Source organism: Gopherus evgoodei, chromosome 1 (assembly GCF_007399415.2).
Source record: "Gopherus evgoodei ecotype Sinaloan lineage chromosome 1, rGopEvg1_v1.p, whole genome shotgun sequence".
NCBI lineage: Eukaryota > Metazoa > Chordata > Testudines > Testudinidae > Gopherus > Gopherus evgoodei.
The window spans coordinates 190,485,747-190,505,190 of record NC_044322.1 but is presented as its reverse complement, the minus strand read 5'-3'; the positions used below and the strand labels follow the sequence as shown (position 1 = coordinate 190,505,190).

Sequence of the window (19,444 nt, the reverse complement as noted above, 5' to 3'; positions counted from 1 at the left end):
GTGATTTCTGAAATCTATAATTTTGTTTGAAATAGGAGCTGTTGTTCCTGGGTTATATTGATTCAAAGGGGGTAACTGTTTCATTATTGAACACGTCCAGAGTGTGTGTGTGTGTGTGTGTGTGTGTGTGTGTGTGAGAGAGAGAGAGAGAGAGAGAGAGAGAGAGAGAGAGAGAGAGAGATTCCCAGTGAAATTGTTTGGAGAGTCATACAATCAAAGGCAGAATTTGATCCTTGCAATGAGCTAAACTGTCTGTCTGTGTTTTTTCCTCCTCTGGTTTTGCTCTCCAGGAATAAACTCTGCTGATGCAGTTCCAGCTTTTGAATGATAATTATTAGAACCGTGCACACTGGGAATTTACAAAAGTGAGGCAATTCCGAGTTAAGGTCCTGCAGTAACTGCATTGCTGGCCTCTGGTGCCTCTGACCCTGTTTTTTATAACCGATTGAAGCATTAATCTGAAAACAGGGCATGGATTGGTAGAAATATCAAAGACCCACAGAAGAGGGGGAGAAAAATAATTTTACAGGAATATCTGCTAATCTTTACAGCTTCCAAAACTCAACAATGACTTTCCAGTAAGAAACAGCTTCTTGTAATACTAATCATAACTGATGTGAAACATGCAGTATAAAATTAAACTTTCACACTGTAAGTATTTTTTCAGAGCAATATGAACAGAACCCTGTCATGCAGTGCCTACAGTTTTTTTTTTTTGGCTTAGTCCCAGATGGGCCCCAGGAACTTTAGGTATTAGTATAATATTCAGAACATTACATATATTTCAAAATAAAGTTGTTGTTTTTTCTTTTTTAAAAAATGCTACTCCTATCTCTGTATTACTGCATGTATTTTTGTAATCCCTCTGTGGCTTATGCATATTTGCTTAGAGTCCAAACCTGCTACTTTTGAAGTTGATGGCAACATTTGTTTTGACTTAAGATCTTTATCCTGCAGTTAGATCCATGCAGGTGGATCCCTGTGTCCTTGCCAAATCCCCTTAAGCTCAATTGTGCTTTGCATATGTCCACTCCGACAGAACTGATTGCAGGGATGGGGCCTTAGATGGGAATGGAATTGTGCAGTTTATTTGCATTCACTTATATTTCATTTGGATCCAATGGACCTGAATATAATCAACCTTTCATCAATGAAATTCTAATAACATTACTCCTCATTTACCCCAGCATGGGTGAGATCAGAATTGAGCATCATTGTACAAGCAAGGTAACTTTTTAAATAGTTTTCAAATTGTGGATTTGAAATCATCAGCATTCATTTCAAAATGGCTTATTCTGTGGGATGTATTTTAATTAGCACAAAATAAAGCAGACTCTTTAATGGAAAGAAGAATTGTAATGTATAATAGCAGAACTAGGGTTTTCATGTGGGATAAACAACTGGCAGGCTCAACAGAAGTATAATAGACACCAACAACCCTCTACACGCTTAAACATTTTCTGTTATATAGACATTTTAATTACTCGCCACTGGTATAGTTTTGTAATTGTGCTCATATTGCTTGTAGTTTTTATGAATTAAAAGTAGTTTAAAAGCTGTATGAAACAAATTCAGATCTATCAGAATCACACTTGTACTTTAACACAATTTTAGTTGCATGTAGAAAATAAGTCCGCTGCCAGCCAGCCTTTTTATGTAGCTTATGGTCCCAGAGGTGTCCCAGTATCGTGGATTTTGAAAGTTTATTCAGATACATAAGTATCCCATCTCTATTATATAAACTCTGGTTACTTGGTGCTGTCTGTAAGCTATTTCTAGAGTAAAATATAAAATATGGCTCTAGAAATAACCCAAAAAGACAGAGATATGGAGCAACAGAAATTCTACAGTAAACCTCATTTTAGTACCTTATCAGCTTGGACCCAGTGCTAAAGTCCACAAAAGAACTGTTTTTTTCTCCCCTCCGCCCCATACTGATCTGTTTTCCAGGTTTAATAGTGGTACAACCAAGTATTAAAATCACAGAATTAAAGTGAAAAAAGATACATAATGAATATAATTTATTTTAAGTGATCACTTCAGGGACATGCAATAAATGATCATCTAAGAAATTAAAGGTTGAACAAAATAGTACTGGAATCTATCTTGGGCATAAACACGTACTGATTATGCAGGCGAAAATGTCTATCAGGGATGGTCTAGACAGTATTCGGTCCTGCCATGAGGGCAGGGGATTGGACTCGATGACCTCTCGAGGTCCCTTCCAGTCCTAGAGTCTATGAGTCTATGAGTCTATGAAAATGCCATTGGTTTGATGGAGTTTTGCCAACATTGGTAATATAAGATCAAACTCAGAGAGGTACTTTTAAAGCAGTATCTCGAGACAGGGAACTGATCCATAGAGCAGGCTTTCAATATGAAGAGTCTGACTACGGTGGGAGTATCTCTGATGCTTCTCCTGGAATTATGGAGGAGGTAAATGCATATATGTATATGCAACCAAAGCAAGACTGGGCTTCTGGAATTTCTCTCTGCAGTGTTTTTCAGATAAATATACTTTCCCAGAAAGGTCCAAAAGAAAAACACATACATTTTGAATGCTATACGCCACAAATTAGATTGTTGTTCTGTAGAACAACAATCACCTTCCCATGCATAAACTGACATCCCTCACTGTGTTTGTCTGACCTGGTCAGAGGGACCTTCTGGGAAAAGTTCTATAAAAGTACTATAGTTCTAAGTGATCTATAAAGTACCATATATATGTAGAGCTCCATCGATAAGATAATTGTGGGATTACAGGGCTTTTTGCATATTTTACTGTGCTCTGCTTTCATACTCTTGTAATTCAATCTGTTAATTTTGTTTAGGACTTTCTGTATTAAAAATAACAAGTTTGAAAGTGTGGAGAAGATTCTCTTGCTATGAAGATTCATGCTTAATAAAACTACTATAGATAAAAACCCTACAGTATTCCCAGTAATGGGATGACATCAGCCTCTAATGCTATTGCTCCAGTGGTTTGATCATTACGGTAGAATATTGTGGTATTTTTTTCTTAAGGAATATTTTTTTTATTTTAAATGTCAACATGTTTGTTCTCAGAACATATTTTTCTGACTGAGGGCAGAATATCTATAAACAAACATGTCCCCAATTTCTTTTTCCATCTTTGTGTCTGGGTTTTTTACAGCACTCCATTTCCTGACTTGACCTGGTTCTGCAGCTGTTTTTTGTGCGTAGTTCTTGAGACAGATAGGGCAACTGCCTGCAATATCTGCAGGAAATATTGAGTTTAGATACCCTTTGAATCCATTGTCTTCCATGCAAAGATTAAGTATTATTGTGGGCCTGGATGATCAAAGGACTATATTGATCAATGTGGCAGACAATCAACTTTTGGGACGGTACATGAGAAGGGGATTTCATGGGAAATATCTAGGGGGAGGTGAATGCAAGTACCCTCGTTTCATGTTCCTCCCCATCCCCTCCCCCTCCCCCGGTTTAGCAAAAATCCAGCTCTTGGAAGCTACAACCTGAGGAGAGGCTGACTATCTATTCCCAGGGTCCCAGAATCAAAGACCCAAACTGTATAAAGGAGTGAGTTTCAGATTCTTGGGTCTGTTGTTTGTGAGCTAATGGTATTGTGAACTTGTAACCACGGAGAAACCCCATGGTGGGGTTTGAATGACCAATCACCTGTTGGAGTCCATGGAATTGGAGTGATCTCTGGTAAGCTTATTAGGATGTGCATAGGTTCCATTTATTGTTCTAATTTGTTTTCTCTGTAACACTTTCACCTTAAGAAAAAATGTGCTTGCTTAGAAAGGGCTGTGTGGAAACTTCCGTGGTGAATTATGCTATTTATAGATTGATTCTTGGAGAAAGCAAAGCAGGCCTGTTATGGCAGTCTGACTTGCTTGGGACTTGGTGTAGGCAAGGCAGTGTGCAGACAGGAAAAATCCCAGTCAGCAGGGGGAAACACATGACTCTGCCTGAGAGCAGTGACAGCCAAGGCGCCTGGAGTCTAGAATGGGCCTCTTTGCTGGACCACAAGGGAGAGATGCAAATACAGTTCCCTGAACTGTGACAATTGACTTCAGTGAGAGTATAGGAATTTCATGCCTGGAGAGGCTGCAGGATTGGGCCCAATATTTTCAAGTGATTTGATGCTGAGTATTGCTGCGTGCAATTAAAATGTTTTTTGTCAGCAACCATTTTGAATATTGTACTAGTGACAAAGTCAGACAATTGACTCCAGAACTGAACAAGTGAATGTTTTTGGGAAGGCTTTATTTAAGTGGATCCACAACAGCAGCTTAATTACTACACAATTTGCTTCACTTCAAATAGAATCAAAAGTCTTAAAAGTACAAAAGCAAATGTTCTTTCAGAAAATGTGCCACATTGTGATATATTTTTTTTTGGTTCAGTTTTTTTAGATAAATTTTAACTTTTTTTTTATAATTGGCTTCAAAGATAGAAGAGGTTATGCTTCGTTCAGTGCAGATTATGAAGTACTGTGAAGTTTCATTACATATTAATCTTTAGGGTAGATGCACACTTTCAGCATTAATTGTTTGATTGTATGAACTGCATTTTTAAAAATGTGATGACTAAATTAATACATATTGTTAATAGAAATGAACTAACAAAACAAGTGACACGCATGAATAAAAACTGATAAATAAAACAGTTAATACAATTTTTTGTCTAACAATTATCACTATCCATTAATGTTGATAAGTTAATTTTATTAGTAATAAAAATTGATACATGCAATAAATACCAACATTTGGTTGATAATTCATGCAAACGAATATTAATTTTTAATGTACACATTGATATGCTTGTTTACCTGAAAGTCTATCACCAACACTGTCTGACATCAAGGACAGATCTGGACCCTTCTGGTAAATCTTAAGAGAATTGCCTTTTCCATGAGATAGATATTGTTCTATCTCTAAGTTTTTCTACAGCAAGAGCATTAGAGCTGGGCAGGAAATTAGATTTTTTTCATTCCAGGAGAACTTTTTTGAGATTTCAAAAATTTTCCCAACAACAATTGGGATGAAAATTCACTCCAAAAAATTTTGCAAACCAAAAAATCTGGAAAGAATGGATTTAGTCAGTTGAAATATTTCATTTCAATTTCAACTTTTAAAAACATATTTACTATAAATTAACTTCAATTTTGAAACAAGTCATTTTGAAATCAGACAATTCAATGTAAAAACTTTTTTTTTTCCTGACTTTTTTCTAAATGAGAAATTTGAAACCAACCCACTTCCCACAAACATTTTAGGTCTTGACACATCAGCATTTTCCAACAAAAGTCTAGTTAAAATATTTCCGACCAGCTCTACTCAGCACTGAAATATCTAAGCATATAAAAATTCTTAGCACTTGGTATTTTGAAAGCACTTCGATGCCCAGGAGAGTTAGGTGACTAAATATTGTTCCGATTTAATGGATGAAGAAATGAAGGCACAGAGGGGTGAAGCACCTAGCCCAACACCACAGAAGTCAGCGGCAGAACTGAGAGGTGGGTGTTTCTGCCCACTGGTCTTTTCATGTTACTAGAATGCATTACTTTATAGCAAATTTGCCAGCTCCCAATAATTTTAGGTCCCAAGTCTGTACATGCACATATACAGCATTCCTTGGTTATATACTGTACAAGTAAGTACATCACACAAATTTGGTAAATGTAAAGTATTACAATACAAATAAAATGACACTGTAATCTGAGTTGGTGTCCTCCAAAATGGGGTGCAATGCTCCATTTGTGTAGCAATATTTCATTTTGATTTTAAATTGAAGTCTATATAACAAATTGTTGCACTGTACACAGCAAAGTAGCGATGGCTGTCAGCCCCGGCAGAAATGATAATTTTGGAGGTGGGTGAAGTGATCACTGTCTTCTCAAAGGACATTTGTGAGGCTTAACTATTTAGTATTTGCCGGACAGTCTGAGGTACTCTGATGGTGGTAACAATAATAATAATAAGAAAACCCCACCCCAACGTTCAAACTCAACCTCTCTCTTTACTCTGCATTTATAGTAGCTGCATGTATTCTGGCCATGTTTCTCTTTCGCCACATGAGAAGGGAACAGAGGCAGGGGAAGTGACACAAATGGCTGTTCATTAAATGGGTCAGCAGCAGGGGATTGAATGTAATGGGTACGCCTGCTTTTAACCTTCTGCCTGCCTGAGACAGAGATACAGAGCCTCAGACCTTATGACTGGTGTAAACTTCTTTCTGCCTGCTCCCTCCTCATCAGGACATTTTTATAATTCTCTCCTTGCCTGGCACCATGTTTCATCTGTGCAGTTGCTCATGCATCTACACCCTTGACTATAAACGTACAAAGAATCCAACTTGCAAGTATATATCTATACTTGAACAGATATAAAATCACCTTGAGTCACAGCTCTTTGAAGTCGATGCCTACAGTGCATTATGTCAAGTATCAGAGGGGTAGCCGTGTTAGTCTGGATCTGTAAACGAAGTGGGTGTTCACCCACGAAAGCTCATGCTCCAATACTTCTGTTAGTCTGTAAGGTGCCACAGGACTCTTTGTCGCTTTTTACAGTGCATTATGACACACAATGCAAAATAAACCCACTGAAGTCCCCAGAAGAAATCCGTGGGATCTCTCCAAGTGCTGCCGATGATGATTGATGTTGATAGTTGGTAATTAGATTTTAACCAGGTGGGAATGTGTCTGAGTTATGTAAATGCTACTGTTGCAGGTATGCAGATCAAGGGCAGTGAGCAGAACCTGCTTTCTGGGTAGCACCCTCAAATTGGGGGCATTTCTGAATGAATCCAACCATTTCTCTTGATTATCATTTCTCCCTCCCTAGTAGATAGCAGTTTTATCTAGTGGTTGGAGCAGGGGACTGGGAGTTAAGGCTATCTATTCCCAGCTCTGTCACTGACTTCCTGTATGACCTTGGGCAAGTCTCTTAACTCTTTGGTACCTCCATTTGCTGACTCATCTGTAAGGTGGTTGTAAGGGTACTTCCCTATATCATAGGGGTTGTGAGCCTTCATTAATGTTTGTAAAGTCTATTGAGAACCTTGAACGATAGACATCTTACAAGTGCCTTTATACTTTAATCCAAATTTGGATGGCTTTGACTGTCAAGTAGCTCTGCCCCCTACCATGAGGTAAACGAAGGGTCTGCATGTGCCTTTGCTGTCTGGCATGGGCTTTACTTGGCACTCCCAAGTGGTGTAGAAAGCAGTTGATTTCAGAAGAGGAACTGGCTTCATGCCAGCAGGATGGGGTGTGTTTTGTGTGCAGCCCGACCAGTTCTTTCAAGTGCTCACCAGCAGCAGCACCTGCAGCTGCAGCAGCTTTGATCCACGTTGACTGCATCGCAACAAGTTGTTCATACGTTGTAGCTCTTGCTCGTGTGCCACTTCCACGCTGGTGCCTGGCGTGCCCCAAAAGCATATCTATAACACACTTCCTGCTGTAGTTTCTCCTCCTGTCCCTCCGTCCTAGTTTGCATGATTTTGGAGTGCTGATTTGGAATATATTCTCCAGGGTTGGCACTGAACTCAGCGGAGAAGAGTGGTGCTTTTTTCACTAAGCTAGCGAGCTCTGGAAGCCAGTGTCTGCTGAGCCGAGTTCAACAACAGGCGTGAGAGCAAGGCTCTTTCCGTCCCCAAAAGCCCACTTGGATACCCTGGCCAATTGTCCCTCAATTCTGCTATTATGAGATCACCTCTAGGCATGAAAGAGTCATCTGGGCTCTGTGGCTGCTATGCTGAGATTGTGTTTAAATGGGCTCCTTGTTAGCAGTCCAAAGACAGTGCTCAGTTTTAACTATTTGAGCACAGGTAACATTATTACAAAATCATCCAGCTGATAGAATTCCCCATCCAAGGAATAGGTATATGCAGTATCAGGAAGTTGAATTTTACAAGATGGAGATTTGCGGGGCTAGAGGGTGGTGTGGAGAGAAGATACCGATTAGGTTATGCAGTCCAAGACTGTTCTCTATACTATTAGCAATTCTTCATTTGTGTTAAGCACCAGCAGCAAGCTGAGTGCTGTACCAGGCATAGTCCCTGTCCCAAGCTGCTTGGTGCTTAATATCTTGTTTTGTTCAGTCTAACTTTAAAATTCCATGTTGGTGGGATGCCCGTATCTCTTGGGTGATGATTCCACAGCAAAAGAGCCTGATGCGTTTGCCTTCTTGAATGTGGCTGGATATGTGCACAATAATATATTTACACTTGATCACTCTTTTGTGTCATCCTTTCTCCAACTCCTCATATTTTGTCTTTCTCACTGTCCCAGGATGGTATTTCAGATAGGGGAAAATTTAGTCTGGTTTTCTTAGTGTCCTCTGATTACTCCCAGTTATACAATAAATATTTTATCTTCCTTCTTTGTTTATACGCTTTACAAGTTTGTTGGCTGTTTATCAAGTTTTCCCCCTTACCCATTATACGGATTCATCTTCTTTTTTTATAATCATCCAACTGATTCTTGAGATAAGTTCTACAAATTGAATCTTAGCTTCTAAAAATGACAAAAATAATTCTGCAAATATAGTGCCATATTTAGCTGCATATCATTGCAATAATATTGCTTTTTTTTCTTGGATATGACATGATCTCATTGTCAAGACTTGATTGCAAATGTAGGGGAAATTCCCTTTCTAGTGGCGTGTGAAATGTCCTTCTAGACTAGCAGCTGGAAGAATTTGTAGCTACTAAAAATTTCCCTGAGCTGAGGCCTTTTTTTGCGGGGATGGAGACAGCGGCTGTCTATTTACATATTGTCCTTTCCCCACTCCCTCCCCCCCGTGATCTAGCTTGGTCATTTATTCAAGAGCTTTATGCATTTGCCTGCTTGAATGGTGGATATGTGTACAAAAATATATTTGATTGTCCTTGTCATCCTTACCTCATCCTCTCATGTGTTGTATTGCTCTGTACTGGTGTGGTTTTTAAACACACAAACTCCAAAAGAGAGGCTGATACATTAGACATCTGGTAGGGAGAGCTAAATTTGGGTGGGGCGGGGGGGAAGGAGGGACAAAAAGCTACCACCCACCAATCAATAAATGGAGAAGTAACCAAGCTCGAAGCAACCTTTAAAAATATAATACAATAATAATGGTCCTAATTGCTACAGTATCTCTACTGTAAGCTGTAGAACTTTTAGGCATTCCTACAGAATAGGATTTTGGTTTCCCCAAGGGGACTTGAAAGCTTCAAACAATCTCTACTTCGCAGTCTATATAATCTGTTTTATTTGGGCTCCTGACTGTAAACTCCATTAGTCTGTAAAATAATTTCCCAAGGGAAGTGGTAGAAACTGTCAGTTGGGGGCACTTAAAATAGATTGGACAAAGCAGTAGAAAATATACTGTAGGGAACAGTCCTGCATTAACTAGATTTGACCTCTAAGGTCTCTTCCATCTCTGAATATGGTTCTGTGCTCACTCTAGAAAAACACCTGTCTAGTCTAATACACCTCTAAGAGCTGAAAGGGGCTATGTGGCTAATGCCCGTGTCCTGAAGCCGCTGGACAGGAGGGTTCTATCTGCATTACTGCTCCTAGTGACAGTCACTAGGAGCCTTAATCAGGTTTGTGTCAGGAAAGCCCTCTGTGCAGAGTTCTTTCATTTCTCAGTTTTGCAAGCAGTTGCTTTCTTTGAGAATGACTGACTGTTTTGATGAAGCTAGGAGTCCCCTTCAAGAGATGAGCGAGACTCTCCCTCCCCTCTGCTTCTGACAGAGGATCAGTAGACATTCAGAGATGAGGATGGTTACCGTGTTTTATGGGTATGTTGAAAGTTCATCTCTTTCCTCCTCCCCCCTCCTTTCCCCCACAGCCCTTCAGATTGGGAAGACAGGTGATTTCTCATGCTTTTGAGTGTGCTATGTCCCCTTGAAATAGCTCAGACTTGCTTCTGTCACCATACACTGGACCTTTTTATCCGTGGTTCTTAGTCTGTGCTGTGGTAGGAAGGGCTCAGATCTGTGATTCTTAAAACACCTTCTAAGCTGTGGCCATACCCGTGGAGGAAAGACAGTGCTCTTTTCCTCTGTTCTTGAACCTATTGCTTTCCTCATGAAACCTTCCCATAAGTGTCTGCCTGAATTGTGTCTAAATACTGGGACTCCAAGGACTTGCCAGGAGCCTGAGGGTTGCACAAAATGGCAAGAAATGGAGCTGTCTGTAGCTTCCTTCATCTTCCATATGGAGGTGTAGCATGTGGAGACGATCAGCATGCAATGGGTTATCTTTATCTAAGCAGCCTGACTGGCTCAGAAAGAACCTGGGCCCTGCAGTCTGTCTGTCTGGGCTGCCCCTCCATTTTAAGGAAAAGAGCAACAACAGGCCATGTTGTAGAACTCCATAGGGTGCCAGCTGCACTTTGACCACTGTGAGTTACGTGCATGGGTGGTGATGAGCTAGTAGCGAATACAGAGTTTCCTTCCCAGGTGATATTTCAGAGCTCAGGAGGAAGATCTGCTGCTACAATATCCGTGGCTTTTGGATGCATTCATTCACTTGCTGGTTTTGAAAGTATCTGGCTTGAAAAGGCAGAGCTAGAAAATCTCTGTCTGGAAACACATTCTGCAACTCTCCAGCTGTGGTGAATGATGTGATTGCTCACATCTGCGCATTATAGATCTTGAACATTACACTGGGGTAGCCTCCTGAACTCTTTTATTTCCCTATTTGCACAGGAACTGTTTACTTTTGTGATTACTCATTTCTAACTCCTAGCATCATTTACTAGACCCATAAACAATTCTGCACTTGCTAACTGGAGAAGTGTGAGGTAGCCAGTCCCTGGGTTCGTCCCTTCTTGGCTTGTTTCCTTCACGCTGCTTCACCAAGGTGCCTAAACTCTGGCCTAGAGGATTCCCCTCCACCCCTGTCCTGTGGTGAGAGGGGTGTTTGGTCCCCATGTTTGTTCAGTCCTGGGTTTCTCCACAATGTACACTTCAGCCCCATATTTTTGTGGCCTGTGATATTAAGTGGGCAAATAAACTAAGCCAGTAGCTGATGCCTGAACTACTTTTTTCTTCACAAAGGCAGCTCAGCACTTAAGGTCAGAAATAGAAATTGGAGTTGTTCCTGTCCTTTCCCAAAGGAAAGGAAGTATGGGATAGTGAGTGGAGTATATGGCCAAAGATCTGGATTCTGATCCCAGCTCTTCCAGTGCCTTGCTGAGTGATCATTGGCAAGTCACATTCAGCTGAAATGTCAAAGTTGGTCACTATTTTGGGTTTGGGACAGGGATTCTTTTTATTCTGTGTTTGTACAGCACCTAGCACAATGGAGTAGGACTCCTAGAGGCACGAGTGCGCCAAAAATAATATTTGATGCTCAGCTGCTGGAGAGTCAGTCTTATAGTGTCTGAAATGCTGAACAGCTGCAGTTCCTGTTGACTCAAATTGGTGTTTGTCAAAGCGGGGCCTAATGTGTCAGAAGATGAGAACTCGGAATAGTGACCATGTTAGAAAATGTTGGACTTAATTTCTGTGCTTCAACTTCCTTATTTTGTAAAATTGGCCTAATACTAGCCTTACGGGATAAAGGTGCTGCAGGCCTTAATGTTTGTAAAGCAACTTGAGCTGCTTGGATAGAAGTTGCTATGAAACTGCAGAGCGGTGGCGGTCTAGAAACAATGACTCCTTTATCCAAGTTACAGAGTATAGAGGCTGCAGTACCCAGGCTGGGTCAGAGGGTAGTCTACCACGTCCAGACTAACCCGCGGCATCGGCGGGTTAAAATCGATTGCTCGGGGATCGATATATCGCGTCTAGTCTGGACGCGATGTATCGATCCCCGAGCGCGCTTACATTGATTCCGGAACTCCATCAACCCGAACGGAGTTCCAGAATCGACACGGAGAGCCGCGGACATCGATGCCGTGCCATCTAGACTGGTGAGTACCTCGATTTTAGAAATTCGACTTCAGCTACGTTATTCACATAGCTGAAGTTGCGTATCTAAAATCGATTTTAATACCCTAGTCTGGACGTGGCCTAAGAGGTTATAGAATCCCTATCCCTCCATCTAATTGTCTGTCTAGATGGCTCCTTTAAAATGGAATATAAATCTTCCTACTGCCAACAGAATGTGTCCAGAATTTCTTTTGTATAAAGGTTCTTATACTGTGCTCATCACTGCAGTATCTGAACATCTTAATTTAATTAAGCCTTTTATTCAGCAAAGCACTTAGGCACGTGTCCCAATGTGACTACTACTCACATACGTACTTAAAGCTAAACATGTGCTTTGTTGAGTTGAGGCCCAAATGAGTAGGATGAACAACAGTTGGCTCCTGATTGCTGGATTGTGAGAGGGATGGTTTGGTGGCCCACTCTTCAGGACTGAAGCACCTAGAATCCCTCAAACCACAGGATTGAAGCCTGACAACATCATGTCGGCTTTTTGTTGTTCTGCGGCAGATAACCAAGTTGCTTGGAGAGAAGCCCATGAAATCCATCATCCTGGATGAACGCATCAGATCCCATGGTACTTTCTGCATGAGGAATTTGCCTTGGTGTCCTGGCCAATTCTCCTCTGCCCTTAAGAGGATGGATGGATGGATGGATGTAGGTTATGAAATGTCTGACTAGCACCTCTAAGGTTGTGCTTTGAGACAAGAATAATGGGCTCAATTCTGTTAGTGCTCACCAGTTCCTAGGAAATGCTGGAGACTGGCATCCTTGAAAAGTGTTGTGAGGCTGTTAGTTTCTGGCTCTACGTCAGTAGTGGGGAGGTGCGGGAGTGTGTGCATGCTGCGTGTATGTATACATCGGGTAGATAGATGACTGGGAGATAAGCCCCTGGGATTGCAACATAGCACAGGAAACCTCGCGCTCAAGAGACACAGCTGTCAGCTCTGAGTAGAGGGGTTGAAACTGCTCTCTGTAACCACACCGAGCACTCAGGCTGCATTCAGAGCTGAGCTCTTCTTTGACTTCAGCATGGCCCCTCTCTCTCAGGCCCACAGGCTTCCTCTTCTTTAATTACTATTTCACTCAGTTCTCACTAAATTGTGTGGTGGTATTTGGGTTGGTTTTTTTTTTTTTTGTTTTCTTTCCTTTTTTTTTTCTTTTTAAGAAAAAGGTGTAATGGGTTACCCTTGTAGGAACTGGGAATAATCTATCACTTTTCTGCTCTGTGGGATATAAATGGGGTCCTATCAAGTCACAGTCCATTCTGATCAATTTCACAGTCATAGGATTTTCAAAATCAAAATTTTCATGATTTCAGCTATTTAAATCTGAAATTTCATGGTGTTGTAATTGTATTGTCCTGCCCCAAAAGAGAGAGAGGTGTGTGTGTGTGTGTGTGTGTGTGAGAGAGAGAGAGAGAGAGAGAGATAAGATTACTGTAAGGGAGGCTTGCGCTACTGCTACCTTTACTTCTATGCAACTGCTGGTGATGGCGCTGCCTGCAGAGGTGGGCAGCTGCGGAGCAGTGGCTGCTGGCCGGGAGCCCAGCTCTGAAGGCAGAGTTTCTGCCAGAACCAGTGCATAGGAAGGATGGCATGGTATGGTCTTGCCATCTTACTTTGGTGCTGCTGCCCTCAGAGCTGGGCCGTCGATCAGCAGCTGCCACTCTCTGGCCTCCAAGCTCTGAAGATGGCAGTGCAGAAGTAAGGGTGGCATAGTATGGTTTTGACATACCTACTTCAGCGCTACTGCTAATGGGGCGGTGCCTTCAGAGCAGGGCACCTGGCCAACAGCCAATGCTCTCCGGCGACCCAGCTCTGATGGCAGCAGAGAAGTACGGGTGGCAATACTGCAACCACCCTGAAATGACCTTGCAGCCCCCCTGCACCTCCTTTTTGTGTCAGAACCCCCAGTTTGAGAAGCGCTGGTCTCCTCCATGAAATCTGTATATTATAGAGTAAAAGCACACAAAAGACCAGATTTGTACAGGGGGAGACCAGATTTCACGGCCTGTGATGTGTTCTTCATGGCAGTGAATTTGGTAGGGTCCTAGATATAAATACAGAGGGGGATTAAGGCTGCCTCAGTGGTATTTAGACTCCAGAGTCAGAGGGGACTTTGGAAGTGGTAGTAAGTCTTCAGTGGAGCAAAAGAGTGGCTGCTTCCAGCTGACCACCTGCTTTGGAGGGATAGGCTTCTTCACTTGGGAGGAGAGTCTGTCTGTGGGAGGGGGCTGGGAGGAAATTTCTCAGGGGTCTAGCCTAGGCTGGGAGGAAGTCTGGCTAGCAATCTTAAACACTAGGTAGGTTCCACTGTGTAAAGTTCAAACTTTGTGTTACAAAACCCTGCATGACTCTGTCCCTCCTGCTTATCCTCCCTGTGTCATTCCATGTCTCCTCACATCCCGCTGCTCTGCTTACTGTGCCAGCCTCATCCACCTGAGTGACAGCTTCTCATGCATTGTCCTTAATGCTCAGTGGCAGCCTTACCTATATGATCAAAGTACTGTATAGATCCTAGCTAATCCTCGCAACGCCCCAGTGAGGAAAATGGGTAAATATTGTACCTGTTATACTGGTAGAGCAGCTGAGACATCAAGGTGCAGTTACTCACCCAAGCCCATGCAGTGAGTGAGTGATAGAGGCAGAATTAGAGCTCAGAACCTCCCAATACCTAGCCTTGCTGCTTTCCTAGGTGTGGGATAGCTGCCCATCGTGAGCTCATCCACAAAGCCCCGACCATCTCTGCATTTAAGTTCCTCCTAGAGACTTAATTGTGTGTGATGCCTAAGGTGAACTTGCTGACTATCTGTGACAAGTTTCAGGAGTAATCTGGAAATAGCTTACTTCTTTAAAATATTAAGATAACAGTACCTTCTCTCTCTTTAATTTAACTTCCTTGGGGCAGGGATTGTGTTGTGTTCTCTGTTCAGAAAACACCTTGTGTTACTTCACACCATTTTGACCATCCCTAGTGCCTGACAGTAGAACCTCTTGCTTTAAAAATGTTAGTTGTCTATTGTTGGACTCATCTAGCTGGGAGCAGCAGCAGACTCATAACCCTCTGTGGACTGGCCACTGAGGGAACATGTAATGCGCTCTGGATGGTTGAGTACCCAGGACCTATAGGCACTACTGTGAATAATCATTAATATTGAAGTAGCCCTGTGTGATTTTTAGGGCAAGAATCCTATAGGGAGATTATTAAATTAAAAGTCCTTATTCTGTTAAAGAATATTCACAGATTTTAAAACTTCAGTGTGTGTGTGTGTGTGTGTGTGTGTGTGTGTGTGTGTGTGTGTGTGTGTGTGTGTGTGTGTGTGTGTGTGTGAGAAAGAGAGAGAGATAGAGAATACTGTCCAGTGCATGTCATTGTATTTGTCTCTTAGTATGTTAATGTACGACAGTGAATGGACACAGATACTTTCACTGTCGTCTTGTCCACAGTGAGCCACTGATGAGTGATTATGCCTTAAAGCAAAAATATCCCCATCCTTTTAAGCCATTTAAAATATATATAGGTAAGTGTAAGCCTGCAGCTTTTGTGGTTAAATGAGTTACTGGTGTGTGAATTATCAAAGCCAAAAAAGCCCATTTATCAAAAGATAATGATAGCGCAGAGCCCAAGTTACAAAATGAGAAGCCATTTAAGAGGCCTGTGTGGGGTTTAATTCCTTTTTTACTTCAGAATATCTAAATATATATTTCCGTGTTCACCATATACCACACATGCTGTAGAAAGTATGTTAATATACACAACAATAGATGGTTCTCCCATAATGTGGTTCTGGTCTACTTGTGTGACATTCTGGGGAGACCTCTTGTCTGGTGCTCTGAGCAGCTCTGCAGCAGGTTCATTTCCTGGCCCTCCTCTTTCTCCCTTGGCTACTTTGGGTTTTGCTGTCTGCTGTGGGGCTGGGTGGGGCCTGAGGGGGAGTGGAGGAGGGGTGAGTAGGAGCAGGCTCTCCATGAACAGCTTTCCTATTGCCTTTTCAGGCTAGGTTATGATCACTCCTTGCCTGTCATTTGCATTGTCCCAGCTCATCTCCTGCTTGTCAGTCTTGAGGCCCAATTCTGTAAACCCTCACTCACAAATATTATCATTTTTATTTTGGTAGCACCTTAAAGGCATTTGGTTGGGGCTCCATTATGCTATGCACAAGCATAGAACATAAGATGGCTTCTGCCCTGAAGCGCTTTCAATCTAAAATAGTCCCATTGAAGTGACTTGTAGGACTAATAGGTGTTCACAGCAGAACTTTCCTTATTACAAATACAAGGAATACAGTAGAATCTCAGAGTTATGAACACTTCGGGAATGGAGGTTGTTTGTAACGCTGAACAAAATGTTACAGTTGTTCTTTCAAAAGTTTACAGTTGAACATTGATGTAATACAGCTTTGAAACTTTACTGTGCATGAGAGAAATGCTGCTTTTCTCCCTTTTTGTAGTTTATGTTAACACAGCACTGTACTGATTTGCTTTTGGGAGGGGGACGGGGTGGTGTCTCTGCTGTCTGATTGCGTACTTCTGATTCCAAATGAGGAGTGTGGTTGACTGGTCAGCTCATTACTCTGAGGTTCTACCGTACAATGAAAGAAATGACTTGTCTTTGGCCAAGGATTCAGCATATACTTGATCTTAATTCTCCATTTATAAACCTGTCTTATTCATTCTTATATACCCTACTCTTTAACAATGAAGCAAGAAGGTATCAGGTTCTTTGTCATTCTTGAGTTGGCAAGGATCAAAAGGGTTTAATCAGCTAGAAAGAGAAGCCGAGAGGATTTAAGCACTCGGGAGGCTGGTTTGGCCCTTGTATCTTTGAAACTGGTGGCAGGTTTGAGGCCTGCCAGTATGTGTCAACGGGGATTTCCTGGGTCTGGCATGCTGGCAAACAGGGTGCCTCCCAAAGTCAAGGGCCCTGAGTCACTGTACACCAGGTGTACGTCTTGAGCTAAGGCTGCACGACAAAGTGTGGCCTACTGAATGATTAGAACAAGAAAATGGGCATTGGGACTCTCAGGTTCCGTTCTGCCAGAGATTTGCTGTGGGACCTTGAGCAAGTGACTTAACCTCTCCTTGCCTCTGTTTACCCTTTTGGAAGTGGGGTATAATCCGATATCAGATGAGTGTGGTGATGAAGATTAATTGATATTTGTAAAGTATCCTTTTAAAAAGCATTTAGAGAAGTGTTAGGATCATATACCACTTTCTTTCTCTAACTTCTATACTTAGAGTGTAGGTGTGGCAGTGCAAGAGTAGCCACCCTGAATACATACCTCTCTATATGCTACACAATTATTAAGGGTGGCTAGCCCCTCCTGCTGCAAACACTGCCACGGCTATATTAGTGTGCTAGCTCCATCAAAGCTAGCATGGGTGCATCTCCTCAAACTGGATATTACTTCCCCGGCTCGAAGAACAGACATACCCTGTAAGTGTGTGGTTTCTAAGCCCGGAAATGTTTTGAATTGAATGCCAATTCCTAGTTTAGAAAAATCATTTTAATGTATTGACAATTTCATCTGCCTCAGTGTAATAACCCCTTCAGTTTAAACACAACTAGCAGCGAACATTTGTGTCCTGGAATAAATACCTGTATAGTGTCCACATTAGAATTTACAATTGTATTATCAACTGTCAAAACATGACTAAAAGTTTGTGTTCACAAACTCTCTGTATGAATATAGGTCTTTAAATCCATCACCGTTAACTTACTGGACACTTTGCTCCTGCAGAAGGCAGATTTCCTCACACTGATATGGCTGTTATAGAAAAAACATTATCTGCAAAAAACTTTATAACTAGAGCTTTTTAGAGTGAGTGGCCTGTGTGGGGGAACAAATTGGAATAGAGAGCCAGCATATAGAACATTCTATTCTGTAAAGGTTCCTATACTGCCCTAGCGTGTGTTCCAGTAATGCATTAAGCAATGTGACTAACATCTGTCATATGTGGTGCATGGGAATTGCCAGGCTGGATCAGATCCAAGGTCCATCTAGTTCAGTATCCTGTCTGAGAGTGGCCAGTAGCAGATGTGTGTCTCATCCTGATCTCTAATAGTTGGAGGCTGGCTTAGACCCTGGAGCAGGAGGTTTTATACTCTTTCCAAAATTTTTATCCAGAAGTGTATCATAATTCATGATATGTTTGATATCTGTATTAATGACAAGTTTGAATCATGCTAAAGTCTTGGTCTCAACAACTTCCTGTGTCAATAAGTTCTATAGTTTAATCACATGTTATGTGAAAAAGTATTTCCTTGTATCCGTTTTGAATTTGCCACCTTTTTTATTTCATTGTGTTATGAGACTGGGAACTTCTGTTCTCCCTGTTTACCTCCTCTACACCATTCATTATTTTATATACTTGTCCCTTATTCATCTCCTTCCTAAGACTAACAATCCCAGATTTTTCAATCTCTCCTCATATGAGTTTTTTCCATACTCTTGATACTTTTTTTTTTCACCCTTCTCTGAATTCCCTCTAATTCTGCAATTCAAATAACGTGTTACCTTCCTCCATTTCCTGGAAAGGTGAGCTTTCTCTGCTTTTTAGATTACACTGTAGCCTTTTCTCTACAGATTTTTCTGGACCTGAATCTTCAATCTAAGACTGCTCCAACTTTTGGACCTGAACTGTTGGCTCCACAGCTGAACTTCTCAGCTCTGGCTCCTCTTTTTAGTTCTCTCTGAACAGGTTCAGTCATGACTGTAATAGGTACCATTGGAGTCAGGGTGTTCTGCTGCCTGCCATAAAATGGGATTGGGAGGTAACCTTAATCATGTCATATGACTGGGCCCAGGACATAAATACCAACGCTTAACCGCATTTCTATGACACAACTTCTTGTTGCCATGACTCCCTGCAGGGGATAATATTGGATTCTAATGACCGACCTGATGGGTAATAGTTGTCTGTCAGGCATTCTTCAAATAACTACATTGTAGCTGATCTTGACCACAGATATGCAGATATCCTAGTCACCAGCTAAACTGTACACATGTGCCGCAGGGAGTAGAATTTGGACTTTCTGCTTCATAATCGTCATATTCAGCCTCTTGCGCTAAGAGAGTCTTCCTTTACTGCCAGTTGCCTTGGGGCTTTTATATCCTTTTGCAGGCCTCCAGCTGGTATGGGGTACATAATCTCACACATTGAACTGGCTGTTGCTCTGTTGAGTAGAGGGCAGCACTGCCCATACATGCCAGCCTGTATATTATAATGCAAATGACCTTGTTTTTATTAATGTACTTGGTATTTCTGTACAGATGCTGCACCGGTTCCGGGACTGACAGACCCGAGACTGTGCTACATACTGGATGGAATCCTCTTCATCTATGCAGTCATAATTACGGCCCTCTTTTTGAAAGCTAAGGTTAGTCTAATCACCACCGTGCCTCCTCAAAACACTGAACCATTTGGTGTTTGTCAGGCTGTCTGTGGGCTGGGAAATGGTTGGGGGAAGATTAGATTTTCTTGGATAGTTGTCTGGCTTGAAAGATGTTGTATAAGCCTATGGTCTT

At 41.7% G+C, this 19,444-nt stretch overlaps 1 protein-coding gene across 5 annotated transcripts in view; it reads left to right on the top strand.

The window, feature by feature from the left end:
* The window catches only part of CD247 (CD247 molecule), a 114,468-nt gene that overhangs the window by 71,922 nt on the left and 23,102 nt on the right, over positions 1 to 19,444 (top strand). For 4 of the 5 annotated variants that reach the window (XM_030581116.1, XM_030581109.1, XM_030581101.1 and 1 more), the window contains exon 2: positions 19,190 to 19,296. In XM_030581116.1, coding sequence (XP_030436976.1) covers positions 19,190 to 19,296 — 107 coding nt within the window. Of the gene's footprint in view, positions 1 to 12,421; positions 12,571 to 19,189; positions 19,297 to 19,444 lie in introns of those variants that run through there. The other variant, XM_030581120.1, reaches the window with a different exon arrangement.